The sequence below is a fragment of the Chrysoperla carnea genome, chromosome 1 (genome assembly GCF_905475395.1).
Source record: "Chrysoperla carnea chromosome 1, inChrCarn1.1, whole genome shotgun sequence".
NCBI lineage: Eukaryota > Metazoa > Arthropoda > Insecta > Neuroptera > Chrysopidae > Chrysoperla > Chrysoperla carnea.
The window spans coordinates 72,082,368-72,107,296 of record NC_058337.1 but is presented as its reverse complement, the minus strand read 5'-3'; the positions used below and the strand labels follow the sequence as shown (position 1 = coordinate 72,107,296).

At 28.0% G+C, this 24,929-nt stretch overlaps 1 protein-coding gene across 1 annotated transcript in view; it reads left to right on the top strand.

Annotated features, from left to right (window-relative positions):
• Positions 1–24,929, top strand: part of LOC123290744 — a 114,548-nt gene that overhangs the window by 53,354 nt on the left and 36,265 nt on the right. The window contains exon 2 of the mRNA XM_044871044.1: positions 16,502–16,560. Coding sequence (XP_044726979.1) covers positions 16,502–16,560 — 59 coding nt within the window. The remainder of the gene's footprint in view (positions 1–16,501; positions 16,561–24,929) is intronic.

Below are 24,929 nucleotides of genomic sequence, written 5' to 3'. Positions count from 1 at the left end.
AAAATCAATTATTAAGAACGTATATCTATAATTAAATGAAATCACAAGCTTAAAAAACCCAAAAATTCTTTTTTTAGCAATCAGGGAACTTAAAAACTGTTTTTCTTATAATTTATTATTCCGGTTGCCCCCCTCTGGTCCAGTGGCTAGCGACGCCCCTGAAACACCTTTTATGATAATTTGTGAATTTTAATAGTAAAGATATTTTCATAAAACCACCCTTTCTCCTCCGTAATTATGTGTTACAAAACCACAGTTGCTCCTCGTATACACATATTAAGTGCTCACATTTCTTCAATTATGTATTCTTATTTATTTACATATTCGCATATGAATTTAATTTATAATAAGCAATCCGCTATAATCTAATTTTGTATTATTTTTTATTGTTTATTTACTAAACATGTGATATTATGTTTTATTACTTTTATTAAGTATTATTTGTTGGACAATCTTTACTGACTTGGTCGTTTGTTATTTGTTGTCCATCTTTCCATTTATTTGTCTGTTTGGTCATACAGGATATTATTTATTTGATGTGTAGTTATCCCGGATGACAAGACATCCGTTTTTTTGTTTTGTTTACAAGTTGTTTGGTTAGTATATTATTTTATATTAATACATTTATGTTATGATATACTAAACATATGTTTTGAAGTTTTATTCAGTTGAATTTCATTTTTATTTTGAGATATTTTGTTTTATTTTTGAGTACATTACCTTTTGAAAATTTAATTAAAAATTGTATCTCATATCAAAAATAGATTTGAACTACTTTTCCAGTGCGTTTCAGAAAATAATTTATACAATTTAGTGGGTATAAGAAGGTGACTAGCCAGTAATAACAAAATTAAAATAATAGGTAATGATCCTAATTTTTAGTATGTTATAGACAACGAAACATATTATTATATAACACCAGATTCGGGTACCTTACCGGCCATTTAGAAAGTAATGAATTAATTAAAAATACACTAATTAACATAATCTTTTTATTGAATGCGTTCTTACTGGTACTTACGTACCAGTACCAGTGCCGGTACATTATTATCTTATTCAAATTTGTACTCAGTAAACTAAAGAATATTTAACGGACGAAATATATTTGACGCATGGACAGAGTGCGAGAGCAAATCTCTCATCACGGGGCTAAAGATTACCGAACGGTTGACGGGGGTGCTGGCGGGTTGAATTAACAAAAATATATTTAAAAAAATGTACTTTACCAAACTATTGTTTACGATACAAGTGGGCTTGGAACATTATTAACAAACGCATGATAAATTTGCAAAACGAGTGTGTAGCATGAGTTGGGAATCGCAGAAGTACGTTAGTGATGCGTAATTACGCGTATATCGTACAAAACTTTACCTAGGCCTCTAAAATGAGAAAGTAATCGGTAATTATTATTTAATATTGTTTCATGACTTATTGGGAAAACAACTTGTTATTAGATTAGATTTTGCCTGTAATTTGATTGATTTGCTTGGTTGAAAATGCGTGTGCGGTAATAAACCATTGACTCCAAAAAGGTTTTCTTATTGATTGTGATAGGTTAATGTTTTTCAAACAAAGTATTCGTTGTTATTGTCTGTTTAAGGAAAAAGACACACTTGTTTGTTAGTACACATTGTACACATTCAAATTTACGCTTATGACATTCAGTCATGTTTACTACGACTTGAGACTATAATTGAGTTTTCCATGCTAACATTTAAAATTCCATGCTAACAGATCTAGGAATTCTGTAATTATGTCTAATTTTTAGCTACCTCAAACAAAATATAGTGCGTAAAAAAACATTACCAACCCCATACATTTGCTTATAAAACCAGTTCACTGTAAAAGGTAATTATTGCCCGGATATATAATACTCACTGCTTAATATTACATATACGAGTAATACATTTATGTATATTTACATTATTCGATTAATCTGTGGTATATGGATCAAAAGGTGTGGTCCCTTTTGTAATATGTTATCAGTAGGTACAAACCAATTTTACATTATATGTATTTGTTCGTATTAAAATGACCTTAATTATATTATTTGGCGCCAATGTATAATATATAATACGATACAAGGTATTATGCATATATATTAGGGGAAAGTCGGTTAAATTGGTTACCAGATTTTAGTTTGGCTCAAATATTAAGTTTGTGAAAATACTCAGATATAAGTGAATAAGTATATCAAATTATATTATCTAACCTATCCTATTATACCATGTATATGTGAAATATATCATAGTATATTAAGTTTAATCCCAAGTTTGTAACGCTTAAAAATATTGATGCTACGAACAAAATTTTGGAGTAGGTGTTTATAATCCATTTTCGGTTGTCTGTCTGTCCGTCTGTCTGTCAACACGATTATTCAACAACGAAAAACGATATCAAGCTGAAATTTTAAAAGCGTGCTCAGTACATAAAAAGTTAGGTCAGTTCGTAAATGGGCAACATAGGTCAATTGGGTCTTGGGTCCGTAGGGCCCATCTTGTAAGCCTTTAGAGATAAACAAAAGTTTAAATGTAAAAAATGTTCCTTATTAAAAAATAAACAACTTTTGTTTGAAACATTTTTTCGAAAACTCACTGTTTACCTGTGAGAAAGCAAATTAGGCGCAATTTATATAGTATAGTATAGGAATATCAGGTACATGTGTGTAGCTATCTAAGAATGGATGATATCTTTATTTACATGATGTAAAAAAAAACAAACTTGCGTCATCAAGACTGTCTTTACATGGTATTTCAACAATTAGCTCGATCAATTGTTTGTTTTCACTTGTTCATACGTTGAAATTAGTTATCTAGAATTAAATTAACTTCGGCAAAAACATAATTTTTTCGAAGGACTGTTAGTGATACGATTTAGTCACCAGTTTGCTTAAATCACTTCACAGATATTAAAATTGAACAGATTTAAAAAAGAAATTATTTATTTTGCGATTTATTGCTCGGACAAGTAAGAAAATCATCATTGTAGCCACGGCCCAATATTATTAAAGTTTTCCATCGTCATCAACTAATTACACAATAATGATCGTATCCTCTGTTAATAGCATATACGATTTAAATAACCAGAAATTTTTGGAATAAACAACCCTCAAATGAAAGAATATTTAAAAAATAAGGCATGAAAAGTGTTTAGTGTTTAGGTTTTTTCAATACCGTATAATACATAAGTTTTACTTACTTTATTCATGAGTTGGGCACTTACAGAATGATACAAAACTTTATATCGAATCCGTCTGAAAATAATTTTTTCTCCCTAATACAATTTTAACACGTGTGAATTCAAAAACAATCGAGAACAACAATTGGTGCATTGCTTAGTGCTAACAGTGAAATTTGATGTGTGTGTTTACAGTGCAGTGGTAGGCTCGATTGAAAAGGTGGTGCAATAAAGCAAACTCTCCTCTATATATAAATATATAACGTTGGTACAGAACATAAGTATTTGCATATATATATATACAAGAGATACATTAAATTAAATTTATTAATTCATTAAATTTAATAAATTGTTTTAATTTGGTTTTGTATATACATGTAACTAAAAACTCATAAAACTATTGACTTATAAAATACACATATTTTATGTAACTACTAGCCCTACCAAAAACTATTAAACATTTTAGAGTATTTGAGACAATGTGAAAATTTATGTTAAAATTTTTATTTTTTTTAAATTTTGATTACAAAATTGACGACCTACTAGCCCTTTAAGTTTGCATAATTTTAGTTGTGAATGAATAGCCCAATATTTTCTCAATGTAAACATGATACTGCCTAAGTCTCAGTGTTTCTCCAATGGGAATATTTTTTCGTTATTTATTTGTAAACATTGAATTCTTACAAATTAAAGATTTAAAATAAATAAAAAGTTATCAGCCCAATTATAATATTGAATTAATACGTTGATACCTTAAGGCTTATAGTCAAAATTTGACGTCTGTAAGTCAATTAGTTTGTGAGATAGAGCGTCTTTTGTGAAGCAACTTTTGTTATTGTGAAAAAAATGGAAAAAATGGAATTTCGTGTTTTGATAAAATACTGTTTTCTGAAGGGAAAAAATACAGAGTCCGGAAACTCATTATCAAGCCAAGTTTTTGCTTCCACTGTATTTTTTCCCTTCAGAAAACAGTATTTTATCAAAACACGAAATTCCTTTTTTTCCATTTTTTTCACAATAACAAAAGTTGCTTCACAAAAGACGCTCTATCTCACAAACTAATTGACTTACAGACGTCAAATTTTGACACGAATCATTTGAAGGTTGGTACTATATAAAAATAATATGCATTTAATACTAGCGACGCCATCTATGTGTCAGACCGGGGACTTATCAGCCAACCTATTACACTCTTAGAGAATTGCGTTTGTGCGTGATTAAAATGATTGGCAAAGGTATTCAAGAAATCGCTGTTTATTGGGAGCAATAAGGAAAGAATTTTTATTTATTAAATAATTAATGCAAAAGAAATAAATTAGAGCCTGGAAATTTGACATACCACCAATTGCTTATAAGTTTCATATATTTCATAAATATTAGTTTGTTTATCAACCTCTTTAAAGATGAATTTGAATGCACTTAGCAACTTAATCTTTTAAAGCTATCATCCTCATTTCAGTAATTTTTCTTTGTGATTTTCTTCAATGTATATATTAGTTCATTTTGTTGAAATAATAAAGCTCTTTTCTTATAATAAATTCATGGTAAATGTTGTTAAACAGACACAGATTTATATTCTCTTGGAACAAATCAGACAGTTTGAAAATCTGATTATGAAGAACTCTGGTCCTTAAAATATTCCTGCGGTGTTTGAAAATGTTAGCAATACGCTTGTAAGAAGAAAAATGGTGAATTTTAATCATATCGGGTGAAATTTCGTTTTAGTCCATTTTAATTTAAGATGTCAGAGCCACGAGTAAAAAAAAATGTAAACCAAACATTCATAATTTCGATAGTTTTCCTACTTTTTACACATAAACTTTGTAGTTTGTTTTGTTATATAAATTTTTAACATATAATTAATATATATTTTGCATGTAAATTTAGGTCCTTAAGTTTAACAAATTTTTTGTTTTTGATTTACATATGTATGAAGCTTTTATTTCCTGAATAAAATTTGGATGTTTGTGAAAAATTTACTCACGATTTACTATTTTTAACGAGATAATCACCCAAATAAAAATAAAAATAATTATTTTCTTGTTTTATATAATTCTTTAACAAAAATTGTGTTGTAAAAGTCTTACATTAACATCTTTTATGTGTGGATGTTAAGTGCGTATGGTTTACAAGATTTTAAACAAACATTTCTATTGAATATAATGTATCTATGGGAGTTACAAACTATAGTTCTTTTTATTATGGCTAGATAGAGTCTTTCTTAGTATTAAAATTCAATAATTTCTAACAATCATAGACAAAGTTTCAGCGCCATACGAGGTATCAAAAAGCGTACCGACCATACTAATAGGAATAGGTAATAAGAGTTAATAAATCTACTTAGCACGTTTGTTTATGGGATACAATAAATTTCATTAATCTTCATTTCTACATTATATAAGTCTATTAAAATTGTTCACTTTCTTTATACAATGTTTACTATAATAAGGTAAAATATGTTATCGACAAAAATAATAAAAACTTGATAAAAATAAAATGAAATTTTGAACATTCACTTTATATATTACAAGTATATATTATACCTACAACTTACATATAAGTAATATATAATAAAAAATATTTAATTATTAATAATTATCTCTGTTACTCTCAATTGGTAAATATAACTTTAAAAGTGTAAAAATACAACAAAAATAACATGTTATTATTATTACCTGAGTATTTTAAGTGATTGTATGGTACCATACCTATTATCTATATTTGGGTAGTACATTCGTGGTAAAAAAAATGAGTGCTTAGAAAATTTATATTTTCGGCGGCTTATCTCATTTTTTATCGCAACTTAAAACTTGTTCTCATTTGTGGATTCCTATCGAACGGAAGGTATATTTTCAATCGTGACTTCAACTGCATGTTGTCTACATTCGACTGCATGCATTTATTTCTCGAATTCTTTTGTCTTTACTACAGTTTAAGTATATAGGTAAAGAAGATTTAATTTTTAAATGAGAAAACTTTATACAATGAAAACCTTTGAAAAATACCCCTTTGCAGTTTTCGTGATATAAGCCTCAAAGCCAGAATAGCCAAACAAACAAGTTAGAAAAATGTTGAAATTACCCTCATTTGGAAAGATCTGCAAAAAGCAATAAAATAATAATAGCTACAATTTTGTTAAAAGGTTCGTGTGAAATAAAGTGATTTTAAAAACGTGAAAATAATATTCATATAACATTTTGATGACCATGCTTTGAATATCAGCCTAATCCAAATAGGAAAAATAAGACCACGATATCTGTCATATGCTTGCTATCAATTATGCAAATTTCGACTTAAAATATTACGTATCTAAAGTTACTTTTACAACCTTCGTTAAAATCTGTTTTTTCAGAAATTTTACTTTACCGAATGTCTTAATATTTTTTACCTCAAGATTTTGAAAACTTGATTTTTCTTTTTTAATGGGTTTTAAGTTAAAATTGATAGTATAAGAAACTCATAATCATAATAATAGTATTGAATATTGTAAGGCTTAGATTATCCGGTGTCTATAAGGAAAACCCCATGCTATTCAACAATAAGTTTTGAAATTAACGTTATTAAATCATTTTAAATTTTTTAATCAATTTTATAATTAATACATTGTTGTACATGTTCGCAATTTTCAGCTCTAAATCTTATCTTGAGATTAATTTTTAATCGCACTCGGCTATTATTTTCTCATATTAAAGAAACTGAGACCTATTAAGTAAAAGAAAAAAAGAAAAGTTTGCATAGCCACCTTTATTTACAAAAAAAAAAAGAAAGAAAAAATAAATGTAAATCAATGTAATCAATTTTTAACCGACTTCAAACAAAAAAGGAGGAAGTTATTAATTCGACTGTATTTTTTTTAAATGTGTGTAACTTCAGAACTTTCGACTGGGTGAACCGATTTGGAAGATTCTTTATCTATTTGAAAGCTGGTGCTTCCCGTGTGGTCCCATTCCCGTTCTGACAATGGAATCTATGAGAAAACTATAGTATCCGGATGCGAAATCATGCGAAAAGTCTTAATTTTGCATTAGGTATGCACGACAAGAGAACGAATAACTCATATCACGCCAACCGATTTCGATGATTCTTTTTGAGTGATTTGTCTGTTAGTATACTTCAGATTCACTTAAAATCACAGTAGAAAACAAGCAACAAATTAATATGCACTAAAAAGTTAAAAAATTACGATAATATAATGGAGTTAAAATTATTGTTATTTTTGAAGTCGGTGTCAGTCAAGCTAATGGAGCAAACTGTTCTGTCAGAGTTGTTTCCCTGGCTGACAGCGACTCCAAAAATAACAATAATTTTAACTTCATTATATTATCATTATTTTTTTTACGTTTTAGTGCATATTAATTTGTATTGGGAAAGTTTTTCTTTTGAAGTCGGTTTTCTTTTTGTTAAAAGCTTGTTTTTGATAGCCCGACTTTTTGGTTCCGATTACAGTACAAAGGTATAGTTAAGGTGATTTTCAATTTATTTAGCTGATAGTTTTAATTTTTTATTCTTGTTAATAAATATTGTTATTTTATTTCGTAGATATACAGGGCGTTCTGTTATTGACTGCAGATCGTCAGCCTACAGAATAAGCTCATAAAGACGAAGGAAAAAGTCATTTACCAATTTTGGATTTGAGCCCTAATTTGGGCGCTACAGGTATGACAAAAATTGATAAATTTGTAAATTCACTGGCTATCATTCGATAAAAAGTAGCCAATGATAAAAAGTAGATATTAATAAATGTCATTTGATAATATTCAACTAAAGAAGGGGTATGAACTGATTTCAATTGGCTTATATTATTTTGAAAAAAACATTTAAAAAATACTATTTTATTATTCCATTGGTTTGATCAATTCCCACTTTTTTTTATTATTATATTTTTTCTTGAAAACATTCGATTCTTAGTAAATAAACAAATAACGTCACAAAGAAGGCGTTTCTTGTTTATTTACGCTAAATTAAAAAAACTCTTTTTGTGACGTAATTTGTTTTTTTACTAAGAATCGAATGTTTTCAAGAAAAAATATAATAATAAAAAAAAGTGGGAATTGATCAAACCAATGGAATAATAAAATAGTATTTTTTAAATGTTTTTTTCAAAATAATATAAGCCAATTGAAATCAGTTCATACCCCTTCTTTAGTTGAATATTATCAAATGACATTTATTAATATCTACTTTTTATCATTGGCTACTTTTTATCGAATGATAGCCAGTGAATTTACAAATTTATCAATTTTTGTCATACCTGTAGCGCCCAAATTAGGGCTCAAATCCAAAATTGGTAAATGACTTTTTCCTTCGTCTTTATGAGCTTATTCTGTAGGCTGACGATCTGCAGTCAATAACAGAACGCCCTGTATATTATACACTACAGTCATTCAAATATTACACAATTCTATGTGTCTAGAGATTAAATGAAATATAAACATTTATTTAGTTGTTTCTTATTTTACTTTCTTTGATCTTTTTATGTGTAGGATTCCGTACCAATTTAATTGAATAAAGTAACACTATTAACCGTTTAAAAATTTTTAACCCATAAAAATTCTTAATTAACGATAAAAATATATAACATCATAGAAATGTAAATGTTTTAGCATGTCGTGCAATTATATTTTAAGGCCACGATAAAGCAAGAAAAGTTGCAAGAGCTATGGAAAGAGGTAATGTTGTTCAATTAAGTAAAAGGTTTTTTTATAACATTGTTAGCAACTATATTGATTAAACCGTCAAATAAAACAAGTGAAAACAAACAATTGACTAAGTTAATTGTTGAAATATCATGCAAAGACAGTATTGATTACAATATCACATTACACATACATACATGTCACACATACATAACTGATATTCCCATATAATACATACTATACAATAAACACGAGTAAACAGTGATCTGTACGAAAAAATGTTTCAAACAAAAGTTGTTTATTTTTTGATAAGGAAGGAACATTTTTTACATTTGAACTTTTGTTTTATCTCTAACGGTTTACAAGATGGGTCTTACGAACCCAAGACCCAATTAATCTTTGTTGCTCATTTACGAAATCGACCTTAGTACTCGGCCTGAGTACTCGGACGGACAACCAGAAATGGACTAATTAGGTGATTTTATGAACACCTATACCAAAATTTTGTGTGTAACATCAATATTTTTAAGCGTTACAAACTTGGGACTAAACTTAGTATACCTTGCAAATTACATATATGCATGGTAGAATCACCACAATGATGTCAGGTGGTGGAAATAGAAATGCGGGGTTTTTATTTGAAAGTTTCGATACGATTTCTAACAATATTTGTTAATAATCCGATCTACTGTTTGAATAACCTTAGCTCGATAGAATATGATGCTAATATAGTAACGCGAGGAATAGATAAATATTCATGAGTATTCCCAGCAATTACAAAATTAAAAAACCTAGATAATTTATAAAGTGACAAAGAAGCTTTTTTCGAAATTATTTCCATTAACTGACTAAATTCATACAACGATTAATAACGGCGGACGTTAAATGCTCGGCTCATGTTTTGGAAACACAAGTAGCCCTATCGTATCCTCAGGAATGTGGCCTATTACATTACACTATATTTAAACTCATGCTTAATTTCTAAACTTTAATTTGATTTTTCATGAAGTACCTACCATTTCATGAACAACAAACAAACATAATGAAAGATATTTTCAACCCATATATCTGTTGCTCTATCTCTTAAAATATAATTACTATTATCTACAACAGTTAGTTCACCTCCAAATAACAAAACAACACAAATATAACATGTAAAAGCAACAAAATTGTTTTTTTTAACACGTTATGTAAAAGTGTTATAACAACAACAATATCTTAAGATATTTCACACACTATATTTTTAAGAAAAATAATGTAATAAATATAAAAATGATTATTATTATTATTATGAATTATTATTTTACAATTTATTTTTTTTAAATATCTAATATAAAGTTATTTCTTTCATCTCGAAAGCTAGCGTAATAAATGCCCTTACGTTTTGAGATATCTTAAAAATATAAAAAAAAAAAAAAACTTTTAACAAAAAGAAAAATGACTTCAAAAGAAAAACTTTTCCAAAACAAATTAATATGCACTAAATAGTAAAAAAATAACGATAATATAATGTACTTAAAATTATTATTATTTTTGGAGTCGGTGTCAACCAAGGACAACCCTGACAAAACAGTTTGCAACATAAGCTTGGCTGACACCGACTCCAATAATAAAAATAATTTTAACTTCATTATATTAGTTATTTTAATACTTTTTAGTGCATATTAATTAGTTTTGAAAATTTTTTTTTTTTTGAAGATTTCGTTTCGTTGAAAGTTTTTTATTTATTTTGTGATTTTTATTGAAATCTGTACACTAACTTATTTGTCACTAAAAAAAATCATGGAAATCCGTTGGCGTGATATTGAGTTATTCGTCCTCTTGTCGTGCATACTTAATGCAAATTTAAGACTTTTTTGGTTTTATCATGGATGCCCTTGTCAGAACTGGCCCAAAATAGAAATGAGACCACATGGGAAGCACCAGTTTTCAAACATATATAAAAATCATCAAAATCGGTTCAACCAGTCGAAAGTTCTAAAGTAAAACACATTAAAAAAAAAAAAAAAAAAATACAGTCGAATTGATAACCTACTCCTTTTTTGTTTGAGCTTGGTTAAAAATGTGTATAGGAAATAAAAATAGATCAAGAACCTTTTTACTTTTTGTGTCACGAAAAACTGAACTGATAAGATCCAATCATGTTATTTAAGTACATGAGACTACAGAAAAAGAAATAATTCTGAATAAAAAAGAGATCATGAATTTGGAACTCAGGAAATAAATTGTATAGGACTTGACAAAATACGAATGGGTAATAGCTAGTCAACCGATCAGGACTATAAGAATTAATTGAAAGTTAATAATTTAAGTAATCAAATTGTTACTGGCCTGATTTCTAATGGGCATACCTACGACAGTTTACTTAATCATAATATTTTACATATGTATCAAAATTTATAAAAAATAATACAGTAGAATCTCGATAACTTAAACCTCGGTAACATAAAAACCTCTGTTACTTCAAAAAATACTATGTTCCCTTCCCATCAGAGCCCAAAACCTCTATAACTTAAAAGACGCAACCTCTATAACTTAAATAAATAATCTCTGTATAGGCCCTCAGTAACTACATAGAAACATGTACATACCTCTATATTAACTAGGGTACATAGAAACATGTACATACCTCTATATTAACCTTTACCTAACATAGACACTTGATAACTTAAAACCTCTATAACTTAAAATATTTTGTGTTTCCCTTGGACTTTAACTTATCGAGATTCTACTGTAATAGTATCCGGTGTTATTTATTCTATGTCAATTCGCGGGTTAAAATAGAAAATATCATAGGTTTTCTTGAAATCAAACCGTTTGTCCTATATATTCTAGTTTGTAGATGACGACGGCTGGAAAAATTGATCGAGTGATGAATTTATTGCAATATTCAAATCTAGTCGATTCTTGGTTTTTTGTGTGAGTGTTCGATTATCATATCAAATAGGTTGTGCAATCTAAAGAGGCGTGTTATAGTTTGTTGAATGATAGGATTTTATTTAATAATCACACACAGGTTTTCTACTATGTTATGCATTTATTCACTCATCATAACTAATAATAATTCCCACCAAAATGTGTTCGTCTACACATCTCTTACGGTATGGCCAACCACTTTATCAACAGTGTGACCAACCTTACATCTCCCTTTTTATATTTAATTACAAAATTATTTTATTACATATTTATAAAATTAAGTACATATTCAAAACACTAGATACAAAATTAAATTATAATTAAAAGTACAAAATTCAAAATCATGATACACAAAATTCAAATTCATGATTTTAGGATTCAACAAATTCTTTTAAATATTCTGGCTTATTGATTTTTCTCCCTAATCTGGTTCTGTTTATTAAATTACTTTCGTCCTCTGTACTTGGATCATTTGTTTTCTTTTTTACCGACTTGGATTCATTATCTTTTTGATTTATTTTAAACTTAGAATTAAATTCAATGTTTTTCGGAGCTTTATATAAATGATGCCTGTTTCTGCTAACTATTCTACCATTGCTCATTTCCAAAATAAAACTTCTAGGCCTATTTGCTTTTCTTAAAATTTTAGCTAAAGTTTTCGAACCATCATTCATATTTTTTACATACACAATTTCATTTAATTTAAATTTTTGCGGTTTGTAGTTATGTTTTTTATCATATTGTTGTTTATACTTTAATTGTCTTTTCTCAAGATCATTTTTTTCTTTATATACTTTTGGCCTAAACGTTTCACTTGTTGGAAAAAGAGCATTGATATTTCGACCAAACATTAATTCACAGGGTGATTTGTTAATTCCACCTCCTATTGGAGTATTGCGATACTCCATTAGTGCAAGATTAGGATCTCTCCCACTATTTTCGCATTTCTTTATTAATTGTTTAAATGTTTGTATATACCTTTCCACTATTCCATTAGATTTTGGATATGTTGGACTGCTGGTGGTATGAACAAATCCCCAGCTTTTGACAAATTCTATAAATTTATAATTATTAAATTGAGGTCCATTGTCACTGAACAATTTATAAGGTATTCCATATCTTGCAAAATTACATTTAAGTATGCCTATCAAATTTTCAGTTGATTCATCTTGTAATTCTTTTATTTCAATGAATTTACTAAAGTAATCAACAATTAAAACATATGGTTTTTGTTTAAAATAAAAAATATCTACTCCTAAAACTTGCCAAGGACCTTCTGGTATTTCTCTCAGCATTAAACTTTCTTGCTGATGAGTTTTTGCAAATTTACAACATGTATTACAATTTTGTATTACATCATCAATTTGTTTACACATATAAGGCCAAAATAAAACTTTTCTAGCTTTGATTTTGCATTTTTCTGCCCCTGAATGATTATAGTGCACTAAATTAAGCATATCTTTTCTTAATGAATTTGGTACTATTACCGCTTGATTTTTAAACAATAATTTATTTGCGTAAAAAAGTTCATCTTTAATTGAATAATAAAATTTTAACTGACTATCTAATTTTTCTTTATTAGGCCACCCGTTTCTAACATAATATATAATTTTGTTTAATTCTACATCTTTTTCTGTTTCATTTTGAAATAATTTTAATTTATCCTTTGAGATTGGTAAATTATCTGTAATCAAATTGACATGAGCTTCTACCTCCCTTTCTATGTTACATTCTAAGTTATTTATATTCTCGTTTGGAAAACGTGAAAGAGCGTCAGCTATTAATAAGTCTTTACCCCTTTTGTATTGTACTATTATATCATAAATTTGTAACCTTAAACGTAATTTTTGTAGCCTAAGTGGAGTTTCATTTATTGATTTTTTGAAAATGTATTCTAATGGCTTGTGGTCGGTTTCTACTTTTATGGTTTTCCCATAGATAAAATGATGAAATCTCTCACACCCTAATACAATTGCCAACAGTTCTTTTTCTATTTGAGCCCAAGTTTTTTGACTGTTTGTTAATGCTTTTGAAGCATAAGCTACTGGCAGGTTATTCTGTAGGAGTACAGCACCGGCCCCGTAGCTACTACAATCAACAGACAATGTGATTTCTTTATTGACATCAAAATATTGTAAAACCGGAACTTCAGTTAATAATTTTTTTAATTTTGCAAATGCCTCTTTATGTGATTTATAAAAAACAAATTCGTTTTCTTTTTTTAACAACTGTCTTAACGGATCAGTTACTGTAGAAACATTTGGTAAAAATTTACTTACATACGTAACTATTCCTAATATTGTTTCTAACTCTTTCTTTGATTTTGGTTCTTTAATTTCTAAAATTGCATTTACTTTCTCTGGATCTACTTTTAAACCCTGATCACTAAAAATATGACCTAAATACTTTACTTCATTTAATTCGAATTTACATTTGTCTTTGTTAAACTTAATATTAAATTCTTCAGCCCGTTTTAAAACGTTATTCAATCTTACCCTATGTTCTTCTTTGTCTTTACCAAACACCAGAATGTCGTCAATGAAAATCGTTACTCCTTCCAGACCTTTAAAAACATCTTGAAAATTATATTGGAATACTTCTGGAGCTGAGCAGATTCCAAAAGGAAGTACTAAATAACAATATCTGCCGTATTTTCCTGCATGGAAAGTAGTAAGTAGTTGACTTTCTTTCTCCAATTCAACATGGTAAAATCCTTTATTTGCATCCAATTTTGTAAACACTTTTGCTCCTGCCAATCTTGCTGTTATTTCTTCTAAATTTGGTAGTTGATACCTTTCCCTTATTATTGCCTCATTTAATTTCTGTGGATCGAGACAAATTCGTATTTGATTATTTGGTTTCTTCACTACTACCATTTGACTAACCCATTCTGTTGGTTGTTGAACTTTTTTAATTATACCTAACTGCTCCATTTTGTCTAATTCTTGTTTTACTTGTTGCTCAATTCCTATAGGTATTTTTCTTGGAGCCTCTGCTACTGGCACACAGTCTTTTTTTAATTTAATTTTATATTTGTATCCTTTAAGACTACCAATATCCGAAAATAACTGTTTATATTTTTCCATTATTTCCTTTAAATTGTTTTCTTTTTGTGTTGAAATTTCCATTACTCTCTTAAGTAAATTAAAATTTTGAATAAATGGTAATCCGATTACACTGGGTGCTTCATGATCAACGATTTGAAATATTTCCTTTTTACTTTTATTTTTTATTTTGCATAACAAACTTGCTTGCCCGATTACTTCAATTTGACTTCCATTATAGTTCTTTAGTTTTATTTTTGAAGGTTCCATTTTAATTTTTAATTTTAGAGCTGTATTTTTACCAATTACATTTACTTCGGCACCAGTATCCACTTTACAATTCACCATTTGACCATTAATGCCTACCGCCTGAATCCATTCTTTTTCGTTTAGTTTTTTTGTTTCATTTTTTGACACTGTTGAAATAAAAAATTCTTCTTTTTCCTCAATTGCATGAACTTGTTTTTTCGTTTTATTTTTGCACATTGTAGCAAAATGATTATACGCCAAACATGCTTTGCATTGTTGTTTGTACGCTGGACATTTATTAATTTCGTGATTTTTTCCACACCTGGTGCAGTTTGTAATGGACGATTTATTATAATTGTTTGATTGATAATTTAATTTAGTATTTTTATATTTTGTTTTATCACCTTGTGATTTTTTAAGCGTATTATTTTGTTTAATTTCGTATACTTTTACCTCATCTTTAATTTGTTTATTTTGAGCTTCTGCAATTTCTGAAGCCTTGCATATTTGTATGCATTGATTTAAAGTTAATTTAGGTTCTCTTAATAAACGATCTCTTAATTTGTTGTCATTAATTCCACACACAATCCTATCTCTTATCAAACTATCTTTAAGATTTTCGAAATTGCAATTTTGTGCTAATAATTTTAAATCCGTTATGAACGAATCAATCGTTTCACCTGTTTTTTGTTGCCTAATATTAAACATGTGTCTATTTACCGTTTCATTTGACTGTGGTACGAAATGTTTTTGAAATGCTTCTAACACTTTTTCCCAATCATTTTTCTTTTCATCTTCGAGCTCTAACGTTTCAAACACTTCTTGCGCTTGTTCTCCAATTGTATGTAACAAAATTGCCACTTTTTGTTCACCACTTTTTTTCTTTTCTAAACCCGAAGCTTTCATATAAATTGTGAATCTTTGTTTAAATTTTTTGAAGTTAACACTCAAATCACCTTGCATGCACATTCCTGTCGGTAATTTAATGGCTGTTAATTCTTCAGTCATTTTGTTTTATTAATTTTTTTTTTTTGTAAAAGTTTATTTATCACTTTTATTTATTTAAATTATTTATTATTTATTTGTATAATTTGTTTATTTAATTTAATTAAACCTGCTAAGCAGCGCCATGTTATAGTTTGTTGAATGATAGGATTTTATTTAATAATCACACACAGGTTTTCTACTATGTTATGCATTTATTCACTCATCATAACTAATAATAATTCCCACCAAAATGTGTTCGTCTACACATCTCTTACGGTATGGCCAACCACTTTATCAACAGTGTGACCAACCTTACAAGGCGTACAAGTTTTTGCAGAAAACTTATAAACAGGACACAGGACATTTTTCTGTGTACATAACTCGATTTTTCCCTTTTATTCTTACATTATCTTAAAAGTAATGAAAATTCAATTTTGAAAATTTTTGTGTAAATGTAATTTATTAAATATATGTTTTTGTTTCTTGTTTTAGGTCTGCTATGGCTGTACCTGTTGTTATTTCAACAAATAGATGCACATTTAGAACCTGGAGTAAGTAAATTATTTTATTTCTATTTGAATTTTATTTGGCCAAACAATATTTTATCTTTGAAGAAACTTAAAATTATGTAACTAGGATAAGTAATTGTTGAACAATAACTATAATGATGTTAGAAAAGATTTAAATTAGCCTTTTTCCTTTGAAGATTCAAAAAGATCCGCTAAATGACAGCACTGGGGGGGGGGGTACATATAAAAACCTTTGACGTTTCCGTCAGGCAGAATTTAAATCCTCTTCAGTACATTTCTGATTTTTTACGATCTTTGGAACTAAAAAAATACATTCAACTAACTCAATGTATTTAAATCAATGTAAGTATCTATTTAATGTTGATTTAGTGAAGAAGAGGAAATTCTGTCAAACGGAAACGGAAGTGTCTTATGAATGCCCCCTATCCCGTGCTGCCATCTAGCGCATCTTTATTCAAACTTCACAAGATAAAGGCTAATTCAATAGAAAAATTGAAATTTATATTCGCAGTTGCCTTATTTGCTTCCAAATTTTGTCCTATATACGATACACCTCTAACCTGATTTTTTGGTGATAATATTTTTTATACAATTTTTAAATGTTGAAGGTTATGCAGTATACCTATATTCTTTGAGAAAGAGTATAGGCCATACAGATAATGTTTGAAATGACATTTTGATATTAGTCTACCAGTGGTAAATGAGATATTGAAAGGAGTTCTTGGAGGAACTTCTTTTAGAAAATAAGACATTAGGAGAAACAAAAAAAAATTTGAATAAAAAATAAAATATGTCATATATTAAAACACTTGAAAAGAACATTCTAATTTTCTGAAAATTATATTATACATCATTCAAAGCTTTGAATATATTGTTAAATAGTGGAAGTGCCTGCCAAGTAGAAAACAAATTTTATGTTTTTTTTTTTTTGTACTCTAATACAGGCATGGTCGAGTTATTTTAAGTCGAAGTCACCATTGTTATATCTTTATTGTGTGTCTCTTTATCCAAGTCCGCTTTACTCATAGAGGAGGAAGCGAGACGGGTATACGACTCTTCAACCTCTCTCAGTTTCTCTAATAGTAATGAGATAATTAGAAAAAAAAAATGTTGTCTCTCTGTCTTATTCGTATTTTAGGTTGCCACTGCCTGACTCGTATTTTAGGTTAGAAGTCCGAGGGACTTCTGTAATTCCCATTTGCCCATGCGTGCTTTAATAGGTTATGAAGGACAGTTTTATAACTCTACAATAAAAACCGTTGATTTTTTTTTTTTGCTGGGTTTGAATTGCAAGTATCCCCGGATTTTTTGTTCATATTTTGGCAAACTAATTTTAATATCAATTTTCACATTCTAACAAAATATCACCCACTTACTTGATATGTAAAAAAATAATAGTTTAATCCGCACTAGACTTTAAGAAAAAACGTTTAAAATTTTTATGGGCTGTTGTTCTCAGAATATTAGTCTGTTCCGGAATTTATTTGAGTAAGCTTGAATCTTAAATTGTCCATCGTGCACAAATAAAATTGGACATCTATGTACTATTCTTGTGACACTAGATGCACCGCTAACCTCTAACTACATCCTCCCCAAAATTAGCATCTTTGTATTCATTAACAATTTAGACTTTATTAAAAAAACCCAAAAGACCTAAATATTTATTAGGTTGATAATTAATTAAAAACAATAGTCAATTTTTTATAAATACAAATCATTTTATAACACACAAAGCATTCTTTATTTGATAAAAATAAATAATAATTTTTCATTAATTCACTCCATTCTAAAAAAAAAATAATATATATATATATATATATATATATATATATATATATATATATATATATATAAATGATTAAAAAATGATTTGTTAACAATAATTATTAATATATTTAGTTTTTTTTAATGAATTACAATGAAATAATAAATTAAAAGAGTTAAATAAAAAATGATTAATGCGAATAAAATAATAATAATTATAATTCATTAAATACAAGTGATTATTATTAAATAAATGAGTATGAAATTTAATAGTTTTTATTCTGTTAAATTAAAAAATATATAATAAAAGTATTGCTTTTATAAAATAAATTAATAAAAAAATGAATGAACAAATTTTTTGAAATACAATTCTATTATGTAGAATGTGGTAGTTACAACTAGGCCCCCATTTAGAATATGTCGAACGCCATTTGTCTATATCAAACGCCGATTTCATTCAATTTAACCCAAAAAATTGAACCATTTAGCCCTCAATTCTTACGGAAATGCACACTTTTTCTCAGTATTTTAAATTTACCTTTTTTAAGCTTCTTTAGTCCTAACGCTCGAAAAACACCAAAGACACCACTGTCTTTGGTAATGGATATTATCTATAATATGACGTTATATAAAGCATTTAAAGGTATATCTTATAGAATATAGATTGCCGAAATGGCGAAAATACCATTACTTGTAGTTAACAAAGCCCAAAGGTAACCTATGCTAGTTACAGTGCAAATTTAATACCATTTTTAACCCCCGAACTAAAAAAGGGGTGTTATAAGTTTGATTGCAATGTGTGTGTGCCTGTGTGTTTGTCTCTCTGTGGCATCGTAGCGTCTAAACGGATGAACCGGTTTGAATTTTTTTGGTTTCGTTTCAAAAGGTAATTTAACGAAGAATGTTCTTAGCTAAGTTGTTCATGTGCGAGTTTAGAGTTTTGTGCCCGAAAAACTAAAAAATTGGCGATGATCTTCAAAATCGAGTCAGTTTGGAAAAGGAATGGCATATAATTTTAACATATAAATAATTACAAGTGAATAAGTAAAATAATTAGGTAGTTCAAAACAATAATTCAAGAACAAAGTCAACTCAATCAATTTCAATTAATTTATTTCCAAAAACTTGTCCCAAAAATGATAGCTCACTAAGTATCCTTTTCATCTCATCCGATGTCCTTGACCATCACTTTCATATTGATTATAGAAGGAGTGTTATAAGTTTAAAGTGTTGCGTGCTGTGCGTCCGTGTGTTTCTCAGTGGCATCGTAGCCCTTAAACGGTCGAAACGACTTGATTTTTAACATTTTATAGATAAGTTGTCGGGAGTTTTTTAAATTTTGTAAATTTCACTTGTTTATAAGAAGAATATAATAAATTTAATACTAATAACTTAAAATGTAATTAAACATTCAAAGAAACATTATTTATGTATTTTTCACCCTTATTTTCAAATTATCCAATGCAAAAAGTTGTTGTCTAATTGATATTTTTCGGCAAATTTTATTTGACTTTGCTATATCTATATATAATTGTAGATAAACAATAGAAGCATAGTAATATTTTTAATAAAAAGAATGTTTTACTACAAATTTCTTGGATATATTCGATTGCTCCCTCCACCTACTACGCGTACGCATAATATAATAAATTAAAAGACTAAAAGTGATGAATAATATTGATAAAATGAATAGATAGATAATAAAAATAATAAAATTGTTGATAATAACCACAATTTAACCCAGTGTCCAATACCAACCATACAATAATAATCGTATATTAAATTATTTACTTAAACCGCATATCATAATTTTTATTAATTATGTTGTAAAAAGTATTGTATTTTATTATTATTCTATTCAATAGAATTTAATACTTTCCATATTTAATTAATTATATTTATATTCATTTTTTTTATTTTGTAATATGAAGGTTATTAATTGTTCAGCAATCATTCTAATTAATTTGTTGAGATTTTAGAACCGAAATTGATAAGATTTTACGATCTTTATTACCAAATAGACGGAATGTCCGATATTTTTATATTCTTTCTTCCTTAGTTAATGAGTCAGTTTTAAAATATTCTGAAATTTTTAAGGGTTTCGCATATGCTAAAAAGAGATTTTCATTTTATACAATAACTCCCTCTCTCCTCAGATACTCCGTTTGGAAGAAGATACATAAAAAATCTGATTAAGCATTATATTATATAAATAAAATTGTAGTATAAATTTAATAACAAGAAATTGGTTTGTATACTTCCTTGACTTTCTACCCTTACACCAAAATTATCTTATTATACCTAAATAAAAACAAAAATTTGAGAGAATATTCTTAAGCCAATTTTTATCATTTGATTATATATCTGATTACTGATAATTTGGTAGAAATAAAGAGTGATTTTGTTCATCGATAAATGCCTCCAATACATGGAATGTGTATACCAAATTTCACAAAAATATTTTGATGACATCGCAGACATTAATAAAAACAAAATTGTTTTCTTGAAACATTACCACCATATAGCTTGGAAACGAAGCGTTCGCAATTTTTGCATAAAATTGGCCTGAGTATATACTCTTAAATATTTTGCACTTTTGATGAAAATAACTTTTTATATCAGAAACATTTTAATTACGAAACTAATTGAGGTTCCAGTAACATCAAAATTAGAAAAAAAAGCATAAAAATTAAATCAGAGAAATAGAAATTAATAAAAAATAAATAGTGAATTTCAAAATGCAGTGACGAATTCCAAGATAAAATAAATAATGCCATTGTCCTTACTTCATCTGCGGTCCTCCTATTATATGACCACTAGCTGTGCCCTGCAGTGTTACCCGCGATTAAAAGAGAATGTTGTTACCCTCGATTAAGATTTTGATAGTTTTTATAGTTACTGTGTAAATTAATCAAGCCTTCTTGAGAAAAATGCGTCAAAAGTCTATTTCACGAACTTTTATAAAGCCCTTTCAAAATACGGTTCCTGTATGCTATCCCATAGGAACCGTGCATTTTTCCGGAATAAAAATTAGACTATGTCATTTAACCTAAACTACCACTTCCTTTGCAAAAAACCATATCGATCCTTTGCTGAAAAATTAAAAGAAATATATCCCATGAAAACCATACATTTTTCCAGGATAAGTTGTACTCCAGATTATGTCTGTGTCAAATTTCATCCAAATCCGTTCGGTAGTTTTTGCGTGAAAGAGTAAGAATCGTCCATCCTTCCAACCTTTCAAATTTTCACGATTATAATATATATCAGATTAACTTGAACGGATAAAACTTGGACGGATAAGCCGTTTCTTAAAACTAAATCAATACAAAACATATACAATTTTGATTAGATACACCAAATCCTTTTTCTAAAGAGTAATGTATCCAGTTTTTGTAAATTGACCCAGTTTGTTGATATCCTGACAAGAATTTTTGCTTAATTGCTGGAATAACGATTTTGAAGTAGTTTGAATAAAGTTTTGGATTTTCGGATTCCCCTTATCGCAACGGACATTAAAATTAAAATCTTTTGAAATAATCCGCAAACTCTTGGTTGCATTTTACAAAAATAAACAGTTTATTAGCAAATATTTCCATTTTATGATAACATATTTAACGAGGAAGAATAAATTGAATTAGAGAATCAGCAAGGGCTGAATGCAATGCAGAAACACTTTTATCTTTAACTAAAAAGGAAAAATCGTGCCAAAAATGCTTTGAATATTTAGGCTCCTAGGTATAGCAAACAAAGCTAGAAAAATATTGAAAAAAAATACATTTGTTCTTAAATAATAAACAAAAATTTCATACGCTCGTCAACCATACATTTTTCCTATTTTTTTTTGGCTAAAAACCCCGCATATTTATACTAAAATATACCTAATTTGTTTTAATTAATATGATCATAATAATAAAATTTAAAAAATATTTTTTTTTTAATTTAAACCGTTTATGATTGTTCTGTTTTAAAGTATAAACTGATAAAAACTTTCCATTTTTTTTTTAGAAAATTACAATTTATTTAAATTTCTTTCTTTTAATTTCAAAACAAAAAAATTTATTAAAATGTATCAGAATTATAAACATTTTATCATGAATGTGTGATTAATTTTTGATGTGTGTTCTTGGTTTATTAGAAAAAAACACTAACATGATAACTTTCTATCTAAAAGTAATTTGTCAAAAATTTTTGTGTGTAATTTTGTTTAATTAAATAATAAAATTTTTCTGCGGTAATTTAATAATTTAATAATGATAATTTACGCATTAGGTTCTTATGTATGGTAAACATACGTGTCATCTCCGATTCACATAAATGATTAATTGATTTTGACTGTAAGCAAAAAGAATGTCTCAATTAAATTATCAGTTATAATCAGAAATTCGTTCTATAGCTATTATAGTGAATTGGAGAACCAGAGATTTTGAGAATTATTCATTAATTTTATTACAAAATGAAAAAGAATTGCTCGATATTATTATATCATAGCGTCGTTATGAACATATTCACCAAATATAATTTTTAATTATTAAAAAAACTAAAATTACACGCTCGATTGTACTAAAAAGTAGATAATAATTTGAATTTTAATGTAAAATTATTACCCACCTTTTAGTTAAATCAACTATATTTTATTTTCTTGTTTTAAGTCTCGCCACTATGCTCACATAAGGAGCAGGCAACATCTAACCGTTGAAAATACCTTTATTATTTCAAGATAATATTAAGGAAGTAAAAAACGATTATCAATCATTTATTTCAGGATGCTAAGAAAAAGTAAATTATTGTAATTTCATCAGTCCCATATAAGAGTGCAAATGTTCAAGATAATCCGTTAATCAAGAAAAATTCCGTTACATTCATACATATATGCAAGTCTAGCTCGTAAAAGCGTGTAAAAAAAGAAATACAAATTTTACCAAATAATTTAACGGGTAAAATTAGAGAAAGTAATACACTTTTTTTTGTTTAGATTTCGCTATCACCTAAGTCTCTCTGAAGATAAACAGTTAAAACATAATTACTATTTAGCAAGAGGCTACTGTTAAATATAAACTGGTAATTGTATTAATTTAAAGCTCGCTCGAACTTATTTGTCCTTTAAACGAATAAAAACTCAGGCTTGAGCCTCATCTTAAGGTATCACAATAATTAAAAGTAATCGTTATTGCACCTCTTGCAATTTAATCTAATTTGAAACAAGTGAAAAATATGTTCGCATGTAGTCCTAAGTTTTATAGAAACACTGAGAAAGGGCGATATTGATCTGAGCTTTTTAAGTTCTGGGCCCGGCAACATAATCCCCAGGTTAAAATTGATGAATATCTTCCGTCTTTCATATTCCAATAACAAGGTAATCAAATCTCTGATACGGACAACTTGTGGCTAATAGGCCACAGGTGGAGTTACCGTAGTATGACGTATTTGTAAAATTTAAATTTAAAGGTTTTGGTCTAGCGACACATCGCTTTACTGAGTATCGGCCAACGAAGGACAGTGTCGACGAGTCGAGTATCTTATTAGTATAAAATAGATTAGAAAATGATTGATTCATGAATTTTAAGCTTGAGTGAATTAAATAATTGCCTATCCCAGAGCGTATTTCTGTCAATATCACTCATTTTTCTTTTACATTCACACACATTTTTGCATTTTACCAAACAACAGCGTTTCTGTTTGTATATATTAAAAACGCCACAACTTCTCTACTTGAGAAGATACTTGTCAGTACTGGTTTTAAAAAGCTAGAATTGTTCCAAAAACTAAAAATTTTAATAGAACCCTTGGCTCAGTTGGGTAAATCAGTTTAATTATTGATTGTAATTGGTTGGTGTAGTGCATTATATATGCATTAAGGAGGTGTACTTAGCCTTTCAAAATAATTGAAAGGCCGCAATGTTAGCAAAAAAGTGGTATTACAGTGGGCCCTATAGCAAAAAAATGTATCCTTCATGTACAGAAAATAAAACATGGCCTAGCCTTCTTCCTTGTACTATACTAAATTGCAAGAATGAATTTCAAAGTCCAGAAGCATAAAAAAAGTAATGGATAATGTATAAAAAGACTTTATACTTCATATAGTTAAGATAAAATTTTATCCGGTTAATAAAAATATTCAAACCAAAAGTAAAAGAAAAAAAATCAAAGTGTTTGACCTTTCTAATAAAATTTTGTAACATAAAAATAACATAATCTTTTTATAGACTGTAGTACTAGATACATAATATGTAGCATCCATCCATCATCATTGGAAAATATATGTATATAAAATTGAAAAGTGCATTTCAATTTTGATCGTAATAAATTTTATTTTCAATTCAATTTTTACGTTTATTTTCGTTTTAAGTAAATACAATTTTATTTTCTGAATCATACATATATACTCTTCTATTTAAAGTTCAAAATACAATTTTGGAGTTCTATTAAACTTTAAAAATACTTCTTTTCACCGCTTGGTCGACCAAAGAACTATGTGATATAATAAAACATCATTTAAAAATCTTCGGTTACTACCTATAAATCTAAATTTTATATCACTGTGCCCAAAGTCTAGAGTATCCGAGTACAATTCAACGAGGATAGAGTTGTATTTTAATCACACAAAAATGGAAATGTTTAATAAG